Below are 23,385 nucleotides of genomic sequence, written 5' to 3'. Positions count from 1 at the left end.
GAGGCAGGAGCTGGAGCACAGGCCATGGAGGAATGCTGCTTACTGGCTTGCTCCCCTGGCCCCTGCTCAGCCTGCCTTCTTATGCAACACAGGTCCACCTGCCCAGGGGTGGCACCACCCACAGTGGGCTGGGCCCTCCCACATCACTAAACAATTAAGCAGGTGCCCCATGGACATGGCCACAGGCCAGTCCAATGAAGGCAATTCCCTAATTGAGGCTCCCTCAACCCAGGTGTGTCAAAATGACACTAAAGTTATCCATCACACACACACTGCTACAATTCAAAACCCTCTCACTCTCTCTCCTTTTTTTTTTTTTTTGAGAATAGGGAGACTGGAAAGGATCCCTATATCTTATCAGCTTTCCCATGACAGCAACTTGTGAAACATGAACAAAGGTGACGGAGAAGCCCAGGTGGAACCACAAAGAACACAGAATCAGTTCCTGCTGAGACACAGCCAGGGCAGCCAGCCCAGAGAAGCATTGGCTCTGTATTGACATAGACATTAGGGGATTCTAGTTCTTTCCTTCCCGAACTTCAGTGTCATCAAGCACAAGTTTAGCTTTGGGAAGATCTGGCTTACATTGAGTTCTAGCTCTAGCACAGATGGCTCACCTGCATCCTGATCTCTATACTGCTGATGGGTTCCCGCCCGTGAGGCTATAGCATGACATAGACTACAAAAAACAGCTCTGCTTTGTTTTTCTAACTCACTATTGTCGTGTTCTGAGACAGAATGTTTCATATACAACAAGAGTTCAGGCCTATTTATGTAATTAAGGAACTTCAAAAGTCTAATTAGGTTTTTTTAAAGACTGAATAAAATGATAAAAGAAAAAAAAGACGTACATGTTCAGGGAGTTGTTACTGATTCAGTTAAGCAAATGACTTTTAAAATTATTGTTTCCGTACATATTGTGGTTAGTAGGTATCCTCCTTCCATACCTCCTCTCCATTACAGATCAGCTCTATTCCCTGTAAGGATGCATCCATTAAAAAGAAATGGGACATTTAAAAACTGTCTAAAGATGGCAAGTATCCAGCTTTCTTTGTAAAGTACACAGAAAACAGTACAAGGGAAGCTGAAATCCCATCAAAGGTGAGGGAGGGCTTGAGAAATGTGGTAGCCTGGAGCAGTGCCAAGCCCAGGGGATGCTGGGCTGCAAACAACAGCAAGATTGAGCCACTGGGTAGGCAGGGCTTGATGGAGAGGTTCCAACCAAAACAGAGGACTATAGGGAGGAGAAGAGGGTTGGGCTGAGGAGGAGCTCTGATCTCTTTCCTACTCATCACAACTCACCCATTGAGAATGGTAGAAAAGATTCTCTCTTCTTGAACTGTCCATTCTCCAAAAAATGTTCTGGATTAAAGGTGTCCGGGGTGGCCCACTGCTTGGGGTCTCTGTGCAGTGCAGTCAAATTGGTCAGGACTGCAGTCCCCTAGAAATGGCAGCAAAGAATCAAGGCTTGATGCATAGAACACAGCCATGTAGAAGGTGGTGGTTCTCAATCTTCCATGCCAGAGCCTGTGCACACCCTGAGCTCCCCAGGAACCTTCCCTTTGTCCAGATCAATTTACAGTGATGGACTGTAAGTGCCTGCTGGAGACTTTCCAGGTCCTCTAGACAACTCTTTATCAAAGAATGCATTGAGTCTACAGGAGAGGTCATACAGGTCTAGGGTGGGAGGATAACATGACAGGGAACAACCATCAGCTCAGCGACTTCCTACAGGGAGGACCATGGTAACTCTGCAAAGGGAAATGATGTGTCTTACACCTCTGCTTCTTCACTGTCAGCTCCCAGTATGAAAATCTGCAACCAGTCAATTCACTGGTTTAACAACACCTTTAGCATCAGGTTAAGAAACCTCAGTCTGACAGGTTCCCTAGCATGGTAAGACGAAGACTAAGTGATCCACAGAGACTGGCTGTGGGGTTAATCTTGAGTGTCAACTTGAGCAACTGAGAAGTATCTAGGAGATTAGTAACACAGCTTTGGGAGTGTGTGTGAGGACATTCCCAAAGAGAATTAGTTATGGAAAGATGGCTTGATCTGAGTGTAGATGGCACTATTCCAGAGGTTGACGGCCTGGGGGAAAAAAATGGCTGAGGGTAGTAGGGATCTCCTGATGGCTTTCTCTCTGCTTCCAAGCCACTTTGATGTGAACTGACCTGCTCTTCCACACCCTCCCTTGCCATGGTGAACTGAAGCCTCAGGTATTTTGCCACAGCCAAGAAAAGTCAGCTTCGCTTCACACCATGGTGAACAGAAAGAATCAAAGGAATTGTAATCATGTGTTGGGAAGAAAGAGGGCACAAGGGGCCTAGAGAGCGCTGTGAAGAGATCTTAGGAATGGCTGGTTAAGGGATTGGAAAATCAAAGTAATACAAGTCCTCTGGGGGTGGGGTCATGGGGCAGTACAAATCATCAGAATAGGTTCCATTCCAGACTTCAACTCTTGTCACATTGTAGTAGAGAGATCTTACGCAAACTTAATTTTCCTGAGCCTCAAATTTCCAGTATATAAATTGGAGATTCACAGTAATTCTGAAAAAGGAATAAGACATTTTGAAAGAAGCCAGGTCTACAACACATGATGATTCCTTAGTAACTATGTGCTGTATTGTCTCCCTGTCTAATAATTAATATTGTACTTTATATTGGCTTTCTTTGTGAGATAAAAGCTTCCAATCATGGCCTTTAAATAAAAACTGGAAATATGCCTGTGGGGTCACAGTGTTAGAGACACCAGCCTCACTGTTAATCCAGTTAATCCAGGTGCCTCAAATGTCTTTCACATTTAGAAATCCTGTATTTTGAAGACTGTGAAGAATTTCCTAAACTAAGCCCAACAGAAACCTTGTCCTGAGAGCTGCTCTCTCAGACATCTGACAGCACACTGCTGCCTGCTGTGTGCCCACATTCACACAACCAAGCTTTGACTATACATATTTGACCGCTGAAACTTCCCTTCTCCACTTCCCACTATACACATACATATTACTTAGACACTTGGAGGGAAATTCATATTTTGTCAGGAATCATATCTCCCCAGTGAAATGATTTCTCAGGACGGAAAACCATGTGACTTTCTCAGTTTAGGTTCAGAAGATGATGTCAAAGATGGACTGGAGGATCTGAGGCTAGCAATATCTAGTTACCTTTGGCAAGTGGAAACCAGCCAGTGTAGTATCAGCTATCACTTCCCTGGGAACATTCAAGGGGATGATGTTGCCCATTCTCTGCACCTCATGGATGACAGCATTGGTGTAGGGCATGGACTCTCTGTCGCCCAGGCTGGGCTGTCTCCCCTGACCAATCACTCTGTCAATCTCATCCTGTGCTTTTTCTGGAAGAAAACAGGAGGTACCACTAAGTTCTAAGCTTTAATGCTTCCTGCTATAGATATAGAAATAGGCTCCAAGACCTTACCTGTTTTTATTTCATTTTGTGTTCTTAAAAAGAAATGAAAGTTTCCTTAACCTTTAAAAGGAATGCTTTGGAAAACTGTCAACTCTATAGCTTTTGTTGAGCCTACAACATAGCCATAAGTTTCTATCTATCTATCTATCTATCTATCTATCTATCTATCTATCTATCTATCTATCTAATCTATCTGTCTACCAATCAAACTGGATAAACCCGATCACAATCACCATGGATAAGCTCATAGCAGTATATACCCAGGCTTCTACAAATAGGTTCCTTTCAGTGACTGGTTATAAATCACAAAAATGTAGCTTTGTCCTACAGTCCAGGAAAAATACAATCAAGGCATCCACGATTTATTGCTTGGTAAAGAAGAATTTTTCTGCCTTACAGATGACAATGCTTTCCTGTGTCCTTGTTATAAAGAGAAACTTTTTCCCTGCCTGATTAATGGCATAGGCCACCAATCACAGATATTTTTAACACTGAAGAGTATAATTTCAATAATGACAAATATGTTTATATTGTGGATGTAACTGCCAGAACATTTTTATCTTGAAAATCTGAAATTCTATGTCAAACAAGTCCTGCTTTCTCATGCTCCCATTCAACATCTGTATCTAGAAATCTGATTATTCTAGATAACTCACTTGAGTTGGAAAAGAGCAGTTTTTGTGATTTTGTGACTGGTAATATAAATCACAGTTGTGATTTGACTTGGCACAGTGTCCTGAAAGTTCACCTATGCTAGAACACTCACTAGAACTTCTTTCCCTCATGACTGAATTGCCTCTCTATCTCATGTATGTTCCATGCTTAATCTATTTATGATCCGTGAAGTCTGACACTCCCATCTCTGGACTACTGTGCACACGGCAAAACGAATATGCGTATAATTTCTAAAATGTGAATATATAGATATTTTAGAGTCTCTGTTCCAGAAATCAAATCTGTATTGTAATTCCATAGGCTTTAAACTTAAAAAAAAGTCAATCTGCAGGTAGAAATGCATTTAAATTGTGATTCAAGATGCATATACATAAAAATAGATTAACATAAATATGCACTGAAGGAAAAAGTTTGGGCTGAAGAGATAGCTCAGTTGTTAAAGTGCATGTCTTGTAAGCATGAGGACCTGAGTGGGATTCTCGGAATTCATGCACAAAGTCTGGGCATGGTGGCCTGTGCTAATAATCCCAGTGTACTGAATGGCAGAGATAGGCAGATCTCTGGGGTCAGTGGCCAGACAGCTTAGTGTACTTGGAAAATTCCACGCCAAGGAAAGTGCCTGCCTCAAAAAGTGAATGGTGCTGAGGAATCAGACGTGAGGTTGTCCTATGGCTTTCACATGGGTGGGCACACACACACACACACACACTTGCACTCACACTTATGCTTACAGAGAGATACACACATACAGATACACACTCAAAGATAAACACACACACACATTTACACTCACAGTCACAGACAGCCACACACACACACACACACACACACACACACACAGAATCACTCTCACAGACAGATGCACACTCACACTCATAGACAGATAAGCACACAGAAACACTCACACACAAAATAAAGTTTATTAACAAAGTTGTCTTTATCACATGGAAAGCATTCTGATCTCTATTCCATTTTCAGGGCAAAAATAGTTGGCCTGATTATATTAAAAGGGTTATGTGCCTCATTAACAAACTGTTACCCACAATTGGATAAAACTTTCCATGACATGAAAAATATTCCTATCCTCCACCTGCTGAACTCTTCTATAATTTTAAGGAATAAAAATGATAGGATGAGACAAGATCGGTGCGTTCAGGACCCCTTTATTAAACTTCACCCCCCCCCCAAGGCTCAGGGAGCATTGTGGACGAGGGGGCAGAAAGACTGTAAGAGCCAGGGAAGAGGTGCAGGACCATATGGAAACAGTCCTACAAGCTCCTGGGAACCTGCTCATACGATTCTAGGGCAATGGTGTCAGCATACACAAGTCCCGTGCAAACTCAGGCAGACTAAAACCCAGCATAGAACTGGGAAAATGAACAGCAGATCTCAATCTTATCTGAAGGAATGTTGGCAACCGATTGCTACTAAATGAAAAAGAGCTGATCTTCCTAAAATAAAGTACTCTAGATAGGCTGACTAGACTCAGTGGATGGACTTGTACCGAGGAACAGCCGGGGACACTGACAGCACAGTGGGCCTTAACAGGGATGACAGAGTATATTGGCTCCAGTGAGACAGCTACAGAGGGTGCCAGAGGGGACAGGGGTTTAAAGATGATCAAGACTGTTCAAGATGTTCTATATAAAATGCTTTGTAAATTCAGTCTTCCCAAAGCAATTTATTCACTTCCTTATATGTTGCTTTATCCTATGACTTAAGTGTTTGTATCCTGAGTTCTGTATTATGTTTCAAATCTGCTTTGTAACTACATTAAAACCACTCTTAACCACTGAGCCATCTCTCCAACCCCTTTCGGACACTTTCCTAACCACAGCTTCCAGAAGCACCACTCTGCCTTGTCCAGTACATTCCACATGTTCACCTTGGACTTCTGGGTAGAGGGCCAGGTACAGCAGAGCCCAACGCAGTGTAGTCGATGTTGTCTCTGTTCCAGCAAAGAAGAGGTCCAGTGTGCTGCAGATGAGGTTTTCTTCATTGAAGCTTGTAGTGGTCTTGTCTGGGTTCTAGGAAAGACAGCGTGTACTTGTTTATTCAGAGGATTTATGATTTTTTTTCAAAACACAGGTTTGTCGCCCTGAGGAATGAATTTGGAACAAGTCATTCAAGATAATAGTCCCTTTGCTGTCTTTATGGAACAACTACTACATGAGCATTATCTTGCCCCAAGTGCTGGAGGCTGATACCCAGGGCCTTCTTCACCCTCATATCTGAATTCAGAGGAGTCATTTAGAATGATATTCAAGGCTGAGTGTGGTGGTGCATGCCTTTAATCCCAGCACTAGGGAAGCAGAGGCTAGCCAGGTCTACATAGTGAGTTCCAAGCCAGCTGGGGCTACAGGGAGACCCTGTCTCAAACAAAACAACAACAACAACAACAACAACAACAACAAAAACCGCTATTCACTTTGGCATCTTCAGGAAGCATTATCCTGTCCAAGTGCTGGAGGCTGATTAAAAGTTTCTAAAATGCTGGGCTGGTGGTGCACACCTTGAATCCCAGCACTCAGGGGGCAGAGGCAGGCAGATCTCTGTGCAATCAAGGCCAGTCTGATCTACATAGAGAGTTCCAGGTCAGCTGGGGCTGCAAGGAAATACAGTCTCTAAACAAAAACAAAAACAAAATACAAAAAACCACTACCATCAAAAAACAAAACTTCTTGAACTTGGGGGGTGGTTAAAAAGAAGATAACTCTTTTTGTCTCCAATTTTTTAAATTAATTAATTTTTATTTTGTTTATGAGTGTTTTGCCTGCATGTATGTAAGTGCACCCATGCCATGCAATTTCTGAAGAGGCCAGAAGAGGGTGTCAGATCCCCTGGAAATGGAGTTAAGGACAGTTGTTAGCCATCTGTGGGTGCTGGGAATCGAACCTAGGTCATCTGCTCTTAACTACTGACTTATGACTACATTTTGGGAAAAGCTTCTAGTATGATGGGAAGAAACTGGAATTAAAAAAAAAAAAACCAATATCTGATCTTCAGTATCAATCACATCACAAATCAATACATGGACAAGGGTGCTCACTTCATGTCTCTCTTTCTGATTATAAAATGAGAATAACTCATACATTTTAACATGTCAGTAGAATTGTGTGAGGTACAGGAGACATTTAACAAACACTCAACAAATGCTTTTGCTGACTCTAGAAAGAAAAGGTGAATTCTCTGTTTACTGATCCTCCTTTCTTCCCATTAATCTTTCATAGTTAAAACATGTGATACTAGAAAACATTCTTTATGATACAACATCTTTGCCAACTTATTCTGGAAGCTTCAGTTTGTAAATATTGATCTTAATGTTGATGACTGCAAACCATATGGCAAATGATTTGCCTCCTTCTCTGGGGATAAAACATTGCTTCTATCAGTATTATGCCAAGAAGATGAAGTAAGAGAGAAGATGGCAAGAAATGTATCAATATGCCCCATCAGAGGAGAAACCCATGATCCAATGAGTAGAAGCTTATCTGACTGATTCAGTGATGTGTATGAAGCAGAGGACTAGCGAGATTGAACTAGTACACTTAGAGATATGGTTCAAATCTGAAATGTTTCCTACAGGCTCGTGTTTTGAATGCTTGGTTCCTGGCTGCTGGTGGTGTTTTGGAGACTCTGGAATGTTTGAGGCCTAGCTGTAGGAAGTAGGTCACGAGGAGTGAGACTTTTATGGTGATAAGAAACCCCTGGCTCCTGCTTTATTTTCTGCTTCTTGATCTACCACACACTTCTATCACCATGAGCCTCTCTGCCATTCCTTTTCTATCACGATGGACTGAGATCTTCTGGAACCGTTAATTGTTTCTGCTATGCATTATCACAGCAATGGAAGAGCAACTGACGCATCCCCTTAGGCCGTCTTCCTCTCTCTATCATTGGGTGGTGTGGATATGGGTGGCAGGGGGAGGCATATGCCCCCATACAGACCTTAAAGTTATACCCCAGTACTTAGAAAGCTGAATTTTGCTTGTGTCTTGCAGTGAGACTTGAGATGCAGTAGGTACCTGTCCCCAGACCAACTCATGTTCAGCTCCTTCTGATATGAGTATAGGGCAGGGGAATAGGCAGTAAAGGGATTGTCAGGGCCTCAAGCCAAAGGCAGCAAACCCATCAACAATCCTGAATTGGTGCCACCTTATACTTCTCAAACACTGCTCTTTGTTTTTACTTCCCTGGGGCTGTGTTATACAGTGATCTGTGAAGATGTCCACATCTTCATCCCTGTGCAACTTGCCAAAATACACTTTGCAGATGGGATTACTTTGAGAGGCGATTACCCTGAATTTTGTTTATCAGAGGAGTTGTGAGGAATGAGATGTGAAGATGGAAGCAGGGATTAGGGAGGAACGAGATGCTGCAGTCTTGGCATCTATCTATTGAAGATAGATGAAGAGGCCACAGTAAATGACACCAGTGTCTTCTAGAAGCTGGGAGAGGCATGGTAATGGAGTTTCCATACTCACCAAAATAATCTGGCCTGGTGAACAGGACTGTGGGGATGATCCAGAACTGTGAGAGGTAAAGCTGTGTTGTGTTAACCCCTAACACTGTGGTACCCTGCTGCAGGATGAACTGGAAACTATTAAACCACCACTTCTTCTGCAATAAGACGCGGGCGGCACCTTCCCACCTTTGTCATTTCTTTGAGGAAAGCGTCAATGAAGTCCCTTGGCTCATCAGGATTCCAATCTCTCCGGTGATCGTCGATCATATGAGAAACAAAGGATTTCAGTTTTTCCCAGTTTGTGAAAATTGTTTGATGGGGTCCAGGAAGATATTTCATGATCCATGAACAGGCATTGTAGAGCTAATTGGAAGAAAGAAAATGTTCAGAAGACACCATGGCATCACTTTTCCATACTTCATAGTCTTGTTTTTCCCTCTTTGGTTTCTTCTAGTGAAACCGTGGGGCAATCTTGACTCCAGTTTTCTCTCTCAACCCCTTGGTAGGCATTTCAACTCCTCCATAATTTACTGAGCATCAAAGCCCTTCCCACTACACCATCTGTTTGTTCCCTAGTAGACACCATCACCTCTCCCATCTCAATGTTGGCATTCAACATTGTCTTGATTTCATTCTCAACACCATCACAGACCATTTTGCAAATAATTTCCAGAAAGAACACTTACCAGGGTAATCGCATGGCTTCACTCCTTCACTTTCAATCTTCAAAGGATCTCCACTCTATTTAAAGTGGTGCATCATGCTTTATGCCTGCCAGCTCTAGAGAGATCGGTCCTTTCAATGCTCAGACTTTTGTCCCTGTTTCTCTACATAATCCAACCCCAGTGGCCTCTGTGATCATTTTAAGGGCATTCCTGTTCTAGGCCTTTGCAGCTACACATTTTGCCAAGAAAGCCCCTCTGAAACTGGCATAACCCATCCTTTGCTTCCTGAACAGGCTTTTGAATGCCATACACTTGAAGTTGTTTTATCTGATGGTAGTGTTTTCACCTTATCTCTAAGCTTTTGTCATGATTTATTTTTTCCCTCAGAAAAATTATCACTAATATATTTTGTGCAAGTAACTACACATGATGGCATTCCTACCATGACTTAATTTCCATATGGGTAAGACTTCAATCTTTACGGAACTGTATGTGAAGTGAAGTTTAAAATATGCTATGTAACTAGCATAACATGGTGTCCAATTAGTAGGAACTAAAATGAGACAGACTCAGGTAAGATTGTTACCTCTGCTGCCTCCTAGCTATAAGTTGTAATATTTTGGTAACAGTGATAATAATAATAATGTAATATTATTAATAGGTAACATTAATAATGTAATGTCTGTTGGTGAGGTCCCCATATCTGGGCACTGAAGGACATGAGAGACACACAGCACTCAACAGTGGTCTGGCGGACCGCTATCTGTATTTGCTTACACACTTCTGTACCACCTGCTCACACCATATCACATCACCTCATCTTTACAGTATTACTCTGAAAATTAATAGAGATGAACTTTCACAAAGTAACTTAGATAATTACAGTACTAGATCTCACTCTTTATGCCCTTTTTAATTTTTAGAAATTATGCTAACCAATTCATCAGTTTTGGGTGAGGGCATATATAAAGCCCCAGGAAAAAGTACTTTGGGAAATAAGTGAAAACTACATCTGCTTCTGCACCACAGAGAAACTGATAACCACAGAAAACAGGAGAAATTACAATGACACATGTATGACGGTGTCATGGTGAAACCCATTACATTGTATACCAACCTAAAAACTATCTTTAAAAATATGAAGTAAGCTGGGCATGGTGCTGCACGCCATTAGCCTTAGCACTCAGGAGGCAGAGGCATGGGGATCTCTGAAGCAAACCTGGTCTACATAGTGAGTTCCAGGCCAGCTGGGGCTGAGGCCCTGTTTCAAAATGACCAAAAAAAAAAAGTAAAATTAAAAGTTGACAGACATAAAATGGACAGTATATAAAACTACTCTCTTAGAAGGTAAATTTAGTCCATTACATAGTCTAATCAGTGCAGTTACAATTTAGATGTCTGTAATTTGCTCCACAATTTCAGGTCAGAGGCAGTAGTTGGAAAAGGGTGAAGTACAATTGATTATGTTGGAACTGATAAATGTATAGTGATTTCTGATTATATTTTCTCTACTTTTTATATGCTTGCAACTTTCAAAACTAAAAGTGCTTTTTTGTTAATTGAAGGAATTTAAACATTTTAATATGACAGGCTGAGTGATTCAAGGCTGAACCTTCTCCTAAGAACACCATGATAAAAAAATTCATAGGTGGGGGTCATAGAGATAGCTCAGTGGGTAATGGCACCTGAGGCCAAGCCAGATAAAATGAGTTCGATTCCCAGTATAAGGAGAGACTCTAGTTCTGAAAGCTGTTCCCTGAACTCTACTATGTGTCCACTCAAACACATACACACACACACACACACACACACACACAAACACACACGCTAAAAAGGAATAAAAATTTTAAAAAATATACAAATGTGTACACACGACTGCATATATGTATCTATCAAAGTAGTGAGCTGACTTCTGAGACAGGCCTAGGAGAAGAAGAAAACCTAGACAGGTGATTAAAGTACACAGAGATCATTTTCCCCTGGAACTGTCTTCCATATTCAGGAATATGACTGACAGGCCAGGAAGCTGTGGGGAATGTTTGACAGACACCAAGGATTAAAGTACATGAACTGGGGAATAGCTGGGGGTGAAAGGTTTTATGCTATAGTATTAGAAAATTGATCATATCAAGTGTTTATGAATATGTAAACAATACATCAGTTTTAAATCATTTTTAACATTTATTTGTTATTTATGTATATATGTATATGCACGCATGCTGGTGGGTGCCAAGAGGCCAGAAAAGGGCACTGAACCTCCTGGAACTAGAGTTAGAGGTGGCTGTGAGCTGCAAGTTGTGGGCGCTGGACCAAAACTCTGTTTCTCTACAGGAACAGCAACTGCTCTTAGCCACTGACCCATCTATCTAGAGCCCAGTTCTGAATCTTTAGTTACATTTAGATGCACATACAAGACAGAGGGATGGATATGTTTAAATGAATACTGATACTAGAATATCTGTGGCAGTGTGATTCATAGCATCCCAAATCAGGGAACAACACAAATGTCTAAATATGGATAAAATGATGACACATTCAGGCAGTGCAATGTTAGTCTGTAGTTAATCAAGAACAGTGTATAAAAAAGAATCTTAAAACAAGCTGATGAGCTCAAAAGCAAACTCAAAAGATGCCTCTGAGACAGGAAGAGAGATTTCTTAGAGTATCAAAAACATCAAAGTCTGTTAACAGATGGGTTTGAAATAAATTTGCATCAAACTCAATGTTAAGACATTATATATCAGTTTCAAAAACCAAAACCAAATGGAAGAACCTATCTATGTTTGAATCAGCCCCAGTTCATCCATTATCCTCCTAAGATATGTGAAGAAGATTGCTTACCTGGCATATCATTGAGGCCTCCAAACATACAGTCTCATCCAGTAACCGCAGCAGCTCCTGAAACTGACTGTCGTGGTAATCAAAGCGCTCCCCAAAGGTGAATGAGCAAATGATATTGGAAACGGCATTATTGATCTTGAAATGAGGGTTAAAAGGCTGTCCTGGAGATGGGAAAGAAAGAGATAAAGATATTGGTTTGTTTCTATTTTCCACAAAGATTCAACTCTGTATGACATAAAACATACATGAGAACCATATGAGAGTTTCTAGCCACAGTACCCTCCATGGGATTTGGGTACTCCCAAGGGCTCTGTCAATGCCTGGGAAGTCAGATTGATAACCACGCTGTAAATTCAGTAATGTTTTTAATGACCTATTTTGTGTGATTAGCCGTGGCACTCCTAGGACAAGGTCATGCCTGGAGGTTCACCATTAAATCTTCAGTGCCTAGCACAGTTCAGAGTCCAAGACAAGCATTTAAGTATTTAATAAGTATTTGTTTAATGAATGAATGCACCATAACACCCTGCACATACCCCAGGAAATGCCCACCTTTCTCCTCTCCTATGGCCTCCACAAGATAGTGGGCCTCCTCCTGAATGCGCTGCTCTAAGCTCTTCTTTCCTAACCCAAAGCTCCTCAGTGTCATCAGGGCGAACCGTCTTTGCTCCTTCCACGTCTGGCCATTGGACATGATCAATCCTGGAAAAAAGAAATTCAACATTATCACATTATAATTATTGAATAAAAGTACCTGAGGAACTGTATGGACATGTGAACTGATGGAGAGGAGAAGGCGGCTTTGTGTCCACTTTGTTATGTCTTTTAAACAGCATTCTTGCCACACTGGATGTCTTTCAGTTCTCCAAAGACCCTGTTTATCTTTGTTATATTCATCCTTATTCCTTCCCTGTAGGTCGCCTGAACCCCCACAACGTCTCCCATCTCCTCTCAACTTCACATCTCTTTTTATAACCAACTCTGATTAATGTTGTGTGTGAAACTTACCACTGTTATTAAAGATACGTTCTCGGATAAAGGTGACGGGGCGATTCAAAAAGTTTTCATCCATATGAGTGAAGACTTCTTTGATTAGGGGAAGTCCAGTTACAACCACTGAAGATATGCCACCGAAGTCCAGGCTGAACACATTCCCGTATTTCTTCACAAACTGAAAAATATTTCAGTAGTCACAGTTGAGCGTGTCCATGCCTGTATGTCCAGTGATGGTAAGCATACATGTGTATAGCTAATGAGACTTGTTTTCAGAGGTCTGCATGTTCATGTATGTGGAGGGGTACACTTTGGTTTATGGAAATGTTCCTGAAAATTTTTTGTCCTCCTGTGCACAAAACTCAAACTCACTTCAAGAATGGGATTTTCTGCCTAAAAAAATCATTACTATTTACTATGAGTCAATCTGAATCAAGTGTGCATGTGCCATGTATCCTGAGGGGAAGGCATGAGGCTCTGCCAGCAAATAAGCAAGTTCTCTAACCCGAAGAAACTTCGAATCTAGTGAAAGCAGGCGACATGGTCAAGGAGTGTGCGTGCTTGACATCCCTTGTGTGGATTTCTTTAGTAAATCAAGACATCTGTCTACCCAGAGCTACAGACTGTTGTTAGCCACCATTGGGTGCTGGGAACCAAACATGGGTCCTCTGCAAGAGCAACCAGTGCTGTTAACCACTGAGCCATCTCTTCAGTCACGAGATCTTGGTTTTAGTGACAGCTGCAGAGTGAAAGTAGGTACAAGGGTCAGGGGAGAGAAGTTGGAAGAGAGAAGGAGACAGGAAAGTGAAAGAGAGTGGGGAGTCCATGAAGATGTGGAATGTGAAATTCTGTGCAAAATGGGTTGAATGGCAGTGTGATCAGTACCAAATTCCTTCTACCTGTGTGCTCGAGTGCCTTTTGTGTCCCTGGGTCCTATGTTGTTGCAGCCATGGTATCAAACAAAAGGACCCAATTCCTGCACATAACTATGGTCTTCTTTCCCATCCCTACCTTCGTACACACACACACACCCCACCACACTGATCCCAGCCATGAACCTATTTCACCCTATCAATTTGGTCTCATCTCAGATTCTTGCACCCACATCAAAGGTAAAGACCACACTCAGTCTTTCTGCTGCTTTTTATCAAGAGCCCTCTGTTAACTTCATTCATTTCTAGAATAATCTGTCCTCTTTCACTTATAAGGACTGAGTCGATAAGTGTATGTCTTTTTCTGTGTCACGTGGCAGTATGCGTACATACAAATCAAGCAAATTTCTAAGGTTTCATCTTCATGTATGCCTGGATGAGTTGTTAGGCCTTACAAGAAGGATTTCTATTTTTATTAATGATATTCAACAAAGATGTCTCAGAACAACTGAAAATCTGGTTTAAGTTAAGTGGCTCCTGACTGGCAGTGATACTACCTAGAGTCTCTGCTTGTGCTTGGGAAGGGATTCAGCACTTTAAATCTACTGACTGAGGTAAATTTCTTCTTTACCAAGTCTCTGCTCATATATATTTCTACTTCAATGAGTTGGATCAGTAAGTTTTATTGTCAACCAAGCGAAAATGGGCAGGTCAACTGACTTCCTGGAGCTCTATCATACAATTCTCAAATGTACAACTTCTGCCTGATCATTTCCTTACGTGGGTTAAATGACCCAGAAGATATCTGGGAGTATGTCACAAGGCAGGGCATATTTTCCCTATACAACACTAAGTAAGTCATTTAAGAAACTAAAATAAAAACCAAAATGGTTAAAAAGAATATGGCCCAAAAGGCTAAAACAGGCCTAAAATTGTAAATAATAATAATAGGAAAACAACAATGGATGAAATAAGAGATAAAAATTAAGAAAAACAATAGATAAGAAATTTAATAAGCATGAAATCCCAAATGTAGTATGAAAAATGAAGGTGCCACAGACTGTTTAGAATAAAGAGAAATTAGAAGCCGAGGATTAGTGAGCCAAGGCATCGAACTACCAAGATCAGCAATGCCAACTTGAAAGAGCTTTCACTGATCTACAGTTTTAAACATAAGAAGAAACAGAACAAAGATAACCAGAGAGAAAAAAATGTATCAATCAACTCTCCCACCAATGGTAGGTTACGGGTCTATCAGTCCGAATTCTTACAGTACTGTGTAGTCAGCTGTGTGTGCGTGCATGTGTGTATGTGTGTTCCTAATGGGCAAAGAATTAAATGCTCTCTGTTGCCTTGAGGTTTAGCATTTTTCTTTTGATATTTGCACGTGTTCATGTGTGTTCACCTGTGTACATAAACACCTGGAGTCAAGAGGTCAATATCAGGGGTCATTCTCAAGAGCTGTCCACTTTTTAATAACTGCTTGACTTCTTTATACAACAGAGTGCAATGCACACAGAAGACCACAACTAGCCAAGTTTTAGAGAATAAGTGGATGCAGAATATGTGTCCCTGAATAGGACTCCATAGTAAACCTCACCCACCCACAGCTTAGAGACCGTGGAGGAAGAGTGGGCAGAAGACTGTAAGAGCCACGATTAGTCCATGAACATAGGGAAAGAGAGGCTTTCAGACCATTGGAAGCTTGCACATGTGAACTTGTGGCAATGGTGGCATCAAGCACAAGACCCATGCAAATTCAATCAGACAAGGGCTCAGAGTGGAGCAAGGGAAATGGGCAATGGGCCAGCCCTAGCCTTGGGACTGTTCAAGACTGGTTACTAATGGAAGAGGGAGAATAGAACCTACTTACAATCTCTAGATAGGCTGAGTAGACTCCAGTGAATGAACTAGCAGTGAAGAACATCCGGGTACAAATGCTTGACAGGATAGGACTTAATACATATGGCGGAATGCAGGAGGATCAGCAGGTGGGAGGATTTGTGGGGGCATGGATGCAGGAGGTGGTCTAAGTTTGATTAAAAACTGTTATATGAAATGTACAAAAGCACAATAGAAAATTTTAAAAATAATTGCTTGAGAATGTCATACATGCCTTACATGTTTTGATCAAATCCATCTCCCAATCCCTTCCCCTCCAATTCTTCCCCTACCTTCCCCAAATCTTGTTTTTGAGTCAAAGTCCCTCATTGGCCTGGAGCTTACTGAATAGGGTAGGCTGGCTGGATAAAGAGCGCCTGGGATTTGCTTGTCTTCTCCTCTCCAGCACCGAGATTGTAAATGCATGCTCTCACACCCAGCATTTTTTGTAGGTTCTAGGGACTAAACCAAGGTCCTCAATTCTCCTTGGCATCACCACCGAAACAAAAGTCAATGTCTGGTGCTAAGAAGTTCAGAATGTCTTCAACTTCAAGAGATTCACAACTCAATGCAGCATAAGGCAAAAGTCCATTCTTATTATCACCACTGTGTCTTATCAATTATTTGATGAAGTAAGCTTAGCACAGAGAGGAGGAGGGGCAGGGATAGACTCCTAAAAGAAACAGCTACTCAGTGACAAGTGAGATAGTTAGCAAGGCTGCTAAGTACCCTCTAGGCTGAGGAGCCTCATCACCAGGTACAATAGGTGAACTTGGTTTCCAGTTAGAAGCCTGAAAGGTTTGAATAAGAGTTGACGTAGTGGGCGGCTCAAGAGTTTGAGTTGAGAGACATCCAACCTGCTTGAATCCTGGTTCTGCTTACTACATGTGTGATTTAGGGGAAGGTCAGTGACACTTTCTGTATCTCAGTTTCCAAATCTACAAAGTATAAAATGTTACTGGTTTCCATCCTTAGGTTTGTTGTCATAAATAACTATGATAAGAGAACCACTAATAAGATTATCATTGCCGTTTATACATTAAAGAATGTAGTTTAGAAGAGGGTAAAGGAAGCACCAAAGAGATGGAGGAACAGAGCCCAGAAAGTGGGCGGATGGGCTCATCCAGCAGCCAGGTGTCATAAATAATTCTTGGTATGCAATAAGCTTCCCTGAAGTTTGCTAATGGAAGTTTTTAAAGAAGAGATTATTAAAAAGAAGATAAAAAGAAAGGAACATCAAGTATGTAGTAGGTATCCTGGTAGTGCCTTGAAATTTATTGTCTAATTTTATACTTCTAATTATCCTATCAAGTATCCCCACATTGAGAATACAGGGCCTGAGATTCAGTAAAGATTTAGTGGGCTCTTTCACTGGTTATGACATGGCTGCAGCAGACATCAACTCACAGTACCTGTGGTTCCCTACAAAAGACCTGCACAAGATTAAGCCAGTCAAAATTTCAGCACAAATGGGAGACGGGCCCTGAAGCTGCACTCTTGGCCAAGGAGCTTATAGCAGTACATGATGGTTGCTGAGGGTGGGCAGTCACTGTCCTTGGGGGACACGGACCCTGGTAAGTTGCCCATGCCCCCAGCTGATGCTCTTACACTCATGCACATACAGGCAGCACTAATTGGACTCAGGGGTTATTAATAACAATAGCACCAAAAGGGCATGAATTGGGAGAGTGATAGGGTAGGGAGCACTAGGAGGAGTTGAAGGGAGGTAAATGGTAGATGGATATGATCAAAATACGTTGTATAAATGTATGATGAAGTTTTCAAAGATTAAATAAAAGTATTCTTTTAAAAAAAGTTTGGGCTCTCTGAGAAACATTCTGCAGATGTCACCTTTTAGTGAAGGAGTAAGGACACTTTCCTTCTTGTTCCTAGTGATGGAGCTAACTACTATCTGGCCATGTGATTTCCTAAGCAATTTTCCCCTAACTGCTTTAGGTATGGGCCATTAGAGGGGTGCTGTGGTTATATATATACTTTCTGGGTCACATGTCATCAAAGCTGCTGGCCTGACAATTCTTCTTCCTGATGGGCCTGAACCCATACCAATGGAGTTAGTAGAGGGCCAGAAACAACACAGAATGAAATGCACTTTTTGAAGGAGCTCATGGTATAAAGAAGTCTCCATATCTTGAACTGCTGGTCTGCAGAGCTCAAGAACATTGTGAAATGGAAATAAATTCTAATCTTGCTTATGCCATAGTATTTTGGGGTACCATATTACAACCAACTTGGAGTGCATACTAATATCTAACTTGTGTACCACATTCCCACTTTAGACTTATGAGACCTTCTCTTCTTCAAAGAATGTTCCAGGGCAGATGAGATGGCAGAGCAGTTAAGAAAGTGTGCTGCTTTTGAAGAGGACCAGAGTTCAGTTCCCAGCACCCACATCAGGTTGCCCACAACTGTCTGTAACGCTGGGTCTAGAGGTTCCTACACCCTTTTCTGGGCTCTGCAGGTGCATGTACACACACACACACAAATACAGAAACAGATAAATCAAAATTAAATAAATATTTTTTAAAAATAATGTTCCTATAAGAATTCAGTGAGCTACACTAGAGGAAACTGAGAAACTGTGAGGTTTTAGGGAATCACAGTCCCCCACATGCTGAACAAGGAGGCCAGGTTCTTCACTGTCCTCTCATTAACTCATGCCCTTTCCCCATTTAAAATGCCTAATTTTTTCACTCCACTAGACACTTCTCAAGTATTCCTTTTAAACACAGCCCAATTTATTCCACCATTCTACCAGAGGATGTCCCAGAACTTCCCACCCACTGTGAGTTCCTCTAATATCACAATTGGTTACCGGATTCTGTACAACCTATTTGATCAAAGACTGTCTTGTATTGTGCCTGTCATGGTAAGCACAAAGTGTCTATTGACTAACTAATTCGTGAATAAACACCTGCTACTTCCACCATGAAGAGCCAGGTAGCATATACAGAGAATAAGCATTATGTCAAACCAAGTTGTGTTCAAGCCTTTATCACTACCTCTGTGAACAACATCAGCAAATTGTATTACTGTTTTCCTCAGTTCACTCAGTGGAAAATGGACGTGGTATCAGATGATGGGTAAGGTGTGCCTGTCATGATGACTGAGCGAAGAGGGACATAAACCCAGAGGGAAGGGTGGCTAGCTAGTGCATATTGCTCCTCAATGGCAAGAATTAAATTTTATTCATGCTTAAATTATAACACTTAACTCCATGTGTTCATGCCCAGAAATATCAAAATGCAAAGCAACAAAAAGTACAAAGTAAACGGATGAAAATAGTCACTGGACGGAAAGAAGATTCCAGTTCTTTTTCTTCACTTCCACTGGTGTGACATCAGGCAGGTCACTAAGCCTCTGTAGTAATATCTAACTTTGTAGTAAAACAGGATACAGAAAATATTTTAAGTCACTTAAGATCAAACAAGAGCCTTTCTTTTTACTCTTGATAATCATGATAGCATTTGACAGACATAAAACTCCAACCAGACTTCAATCTCTTTGGCCAGAAACCATGAAAAGTTCAGCCTGGCAGGACAGAGATATCTTTGTCTTCCTGCTTCTTTGTGCTGGTATTGAGCACTTTAATGGTGGGACTCTCTTCAACCATATCAGGAGCTGTAATAGTGGGGATAATTGATGAAATGTTGTCACTTGAAATACCTATGTCTTCTTCCTAGGCTGAGTCTGTGAAATGACTACCAGAGCTGAACTACTATAAAGAGAACGCCAAAGGAGACTGGGACAGAACTCTGACTTTCACCCCTCTCTTGCAGCTATAAGACCATCTCTTCCCCATTAGGCAGATGTTGGCAGATCTTTGACTTCCATCCATCTTTAATGAGGTGTGGCTGCCTGATTCTGATGGGGCCTTGTGCCATCCTCCTTCTTACCAGGCTATGTTGATGAGACTGTGGGGTAATTTCCTGTGAGTGTGATAAATACAAACTGGAATCACCAAGATTCACACTGTAGACGTTTACAACGAAAATTTACATTTGGACAACAAAAGTGGGTATTGAGAACCTCCAAAGGCTACCTTTGCAAAGAAAAGATGTGCTAGTGTCCAGCATAAGTTGTACACGTTTCTGCAATAGCTACTAAAATTATTCACCCTAACAAGAACCAGGAGAATCTCAAGTTAAATGACATGACACCAATTGAGGAATTACAGGATAATGAAATATTTTAAAGCAGCCGTTATAAAAATACCCCAAATAATATGAAATCTTAAAAAAGAAATAAAATATAACAGAAAAAAGGGGAGATTTTAGGACAGAAAACTGCAATAAATTAAACAGACACCCCATACAGAAGAGCTCAGCAGCACAGCAGTGATGCAAGAGCATCATGGGAAGTGCAGCGAGGTCAAGAGCTGGTACCCAACTTGCACAGCACAGAGAAGGCAGAGTGGCAACAGCAAAGATCCAACACCTGGGAGGTCACAGCTGTTCTGTAAGCATCCAAATGTCCAGGAAAATAGGAAAAAAAATGTGTGAATGATGAAATATTTGAAGAATGGCTGAACCTTCCCAGTCTGGCAAAATACATGAAGATCCCAAACAGCATAAAAAACCCAAATGAAGCAAAACTTACCACAATCAAATATGAAAACTAAAAACATGGAAAAGCTCTTGAAAGCAGAAAGAAAAACATTTCATTTATGGGAAAATTGCAAAAGATTTCTGTTCAGAAACCATGGCGGCAAGAAGAAATGAGAACACATCTAAAAATGTTAGAGCAGCAGATGGCCATTCCAGTGTCCTAAATGCAAGGGAAAGACCCTGGAAATGAAGGAGGAAATCAACCTGAGATCCAGCAAAGCTAAGAAACTTCTTTCACCCTAGTCTTCTCTGAAAGAATAGCTAAAGAAAAGTGCTTTAGGTCAGAAAGGAAGTTATACAATGAAACATCAGAAATGGGCGGGGCATAGAAAGAATGAGTCAGGAGCAAAGGCAACACACTCTGAGCTCTAAGTTGCATTTGGCATTTAAAAGCAAATTAAAATACTGTCTGATGTGGTTTTCAGAGCACCTAAAGGTAACACTTAAAACAACTGTGTTGTGCAGGAGGAGAAAAAAGAATCCTACATGTTTGTAACGTACCTGTACCTCACTTCATGCGGAAAATGGTATTCACGAAGTCTAATGAGCTGCACCCTGCATATTGTATAATACAGAGCAGTCACTGGAAAGGCAAGAAAAGAGATGTTCCAAAAGAATGAGGATGAATAAAAATGGAATCACTTGTAAAGTGTCCAAGACACACACAAGAAAGGGAAAAATGGAAGAAAAACTCAAATCAGAAGAGACAAACCATCCATAAAACAACACGACCGTGGGCTTGAATCCTTTTGTAAAAATAAGTAAACAGAAATGGTCTACCTTCCCCAACTAATGCTAAGAGAAAGGAATAATGTTCTTAAAGCCTCACTTATGCTACCTAGATGAATTCATTTCAAGTAGTATGATAAAAGTAGACTACAAATAAAATAACTACATTACACGCCTTTCATATACTAACCAAAGAAGAGCTCCCATGGCTATATTATGTCGGATAAAGTTCAGGCAAAGAAAATCACTATGGATAAGGGTGACATTACATGGTATGATGATCAATTCAGCAAAAAGATCTGCCAGTCTTAAACATATACTATGTACACACCACCGGCTTTCCAATACACGGAGGGACAGCGGCCAGAACTGATGGACAGACAATCTCCAGTGGACTTGGAAACTTCCGTGTGTCTTTCTCAGTAATTGATAAAGTCAGCAGTTGAGCAGTCAGCAAGGATGTGTATCCAAAAAAGCACAGAAAGAGAGAACTGATAGTTATAGAAAACTCAAATCCAAAAGACTAGAGCACACATTTTTTATTGGTCAGACACTTTAACTAAGATTGGGTACCTGATTTATACACATTTCTTAAAGTGGCAGGGTATATTTCAAAATACACTTTATGTCATCAAAGCCACTTTGACATATTTAAAAGATTAAAATTATACACAGTATGTTCTCTGACCATAAGGGAATCACACTGTGGCGTTAGCAGGTTGCCAGCATCAGCCTTGGAGCCTAGTCCTTCAGCCTAAGGCCGGCAGCTCAGGATTAAAGTCAGGACACAGGACCCTCTCCCCTTCCTACCTGTTGAATGGAAAGGTGAGACTGCTCAAAGTCCAACTGGAACAAGTTTCCCACGAAAGGCAGGCGCCGGGGTCCTGGAGGGTAGCTCTTTGGGCGCCGGCTTTTGAGAAAGTCAGCAAGGAACAAGAAGGTGATGGCAGCCAGCAGCAGAGTCCGGAGATGGAGTCCTGCCCAGAGCGCGGAAACCAGGCAGCCCAGGACTGCCAGCATGGCTGGACACACAAAAACTCCTCCGTGCTGAGGGGTTTGAACAGTGCCCGGTCAGTGTCAAGGACCAGTGCACCCACTTCGGCTCCTGGGCTACGTTTCTTCCTTTTCCTTCCAGACCACGCCCCTCTCCGTCCCTCCCCACCCCTTCAGGGCCCTGGGCCGTCTGCTTTGCTCAGCTCACCCGTCCCCTCCAGATCCAGGCTAGACCTCTCTGCAGGCTTCTTGGCAGGTTCTCCCAGTTCCCGCAGCTCTGTTCCTCCCGGGGCAACCGCAGCACTTCCTGCCGCGCCCCTCAGTGCTTGTACCCAGTCTCCTTGAGGCCTGACCTCTCCGGCCCGGTCCTAGTGTGTTTCAAAGAGCCCCTTCTCCCAAGTGCTTTACAGCTGCTGGTGCTATGCCCTTCTGAGTGCCAGGAGATGGGTTCCCCAGAGAACCCACACAGAACGTGGTTTAAAAGGGCTGACTCAGAGCGGTTGTTGATACAGAAAGTCGTTTCTAGGGCGCCTCTGCGCCTCTGGGGTTTGTTATTGGCATGCATCCCAAAGAACATCATGGGCATTTGAGCTCCTGTTCTGTAAACAAGCTTTCACCAGTGACTGCTGTCTTCCTGGGAAATATGATTAACAGCAGCACCCAACATTTCTTTGCCTCTGAATACATGCCAGGCAGCTCTCCTGCCACTCTAAGACACTAGGCCTGACAGAGCTGTGTATAGTGAAGTGAATCTACACTTTGGTCCTGGTTTTTATTGTTTGGTTGGTTTTGGTTTTTAAGTGCTGAAGACTGGGCCAGATCTCTATCACTGAGGTTCTTTCCTTCCTCCCTCCTTTCCTTCCTTCCTTTTCATTAAATTTCTTTCAAAACCGAAGTGTGTGTGTGTGTGTGTGTGTGTGTGTGTGTGTGTGTGTGTGTATGTGTGTGTCCCAGCCCCTGTGCCATGGTACACATGTGGAGGTCAAAGGACAACTTGTGGGTATTGGTTCTTTCCTCTTGTTGCCCACAAACTTTCTTAAAATAAGCTAAAGGATCCAAAAAGCTCAGTGAACCTAGATCAAGAAAACTATGCCCAAGTACATCATCCCAATTTGCTAAGAGCAATGAAAAAAAAAAAATCTTGGAAACAAAGGACAACGGTATGTCAATGGACAAAGGAATAAGATGAATTCCCACCAACCTTTCATCAGAAACAGGTT

At 41.8% G+C, this 23,385-nt stretch overlaps 1 protein-coding gene across 5 annotated transcripts in view; it reads right to left on the bottom strand.

Moving 5' to 3' along the window:
- Nucleotides 1-22,635, bottom strand: part of LOC103730879 (cytochrome P450 2J3) — a 33,418-nt gene extending 10,783 nt beyond the window's left edge. For 2 of the 5 annotated variants that reach the window (XR_003848874.1, XM_008829185.3), the window contains exons 1-8: nt 21,983-22,364; nt 13,081-13,243; nt 12,625-12,774; nt 12,073-12,233; nt 8,753-8,929; nt 5,987-6,128; nt 3,165-3,352; nt 1,303-1,441 (exon numbers count right to left, since the gene is read on the bottom strand). Coding sequence is in view for 4 of the 5 variants with exons in the window: in XM_008829185.3 (XP_008827407.1) it covers nt 1,303-1,441; nt 3,165-3,352; nt 5,987-6,128; nt 8,753-8,929; nt 12,073-12,233; nt 12,625-12,774; nt 13,081-13,243; nt 21,983-22,192 (1,330 nt within the window). In the remaining variant the exon portion in view is untranslated. The other 3 variants (XM_017797175.2, XM_029561676.1, XM_029561675.1) reach the window with 3 other exon arrangements.
- Nucleotides 22,636-23,385: the final 750 nt, after the last annotated feature.

This window comes from Nannospalax galili, unplaced genomic scaffold, assembly GCF_000622305.1.
Source record: "Nannospalax galili isolate Female #2095 unplaced genomic scaffold, S.galili_v1.0 scaffold1074, whole genome shotgun sequence".
In the NCBI taxonomy this organism is placed as follows: Eukaryota; Metazoa; Chordata; class Mammalia; order Rodentia; family Spalacidae; genus Nannospalax; species Nannospalax galili.
This window is presented reverse-complemented; position numbering and strand designations above follow the sequence as displayed.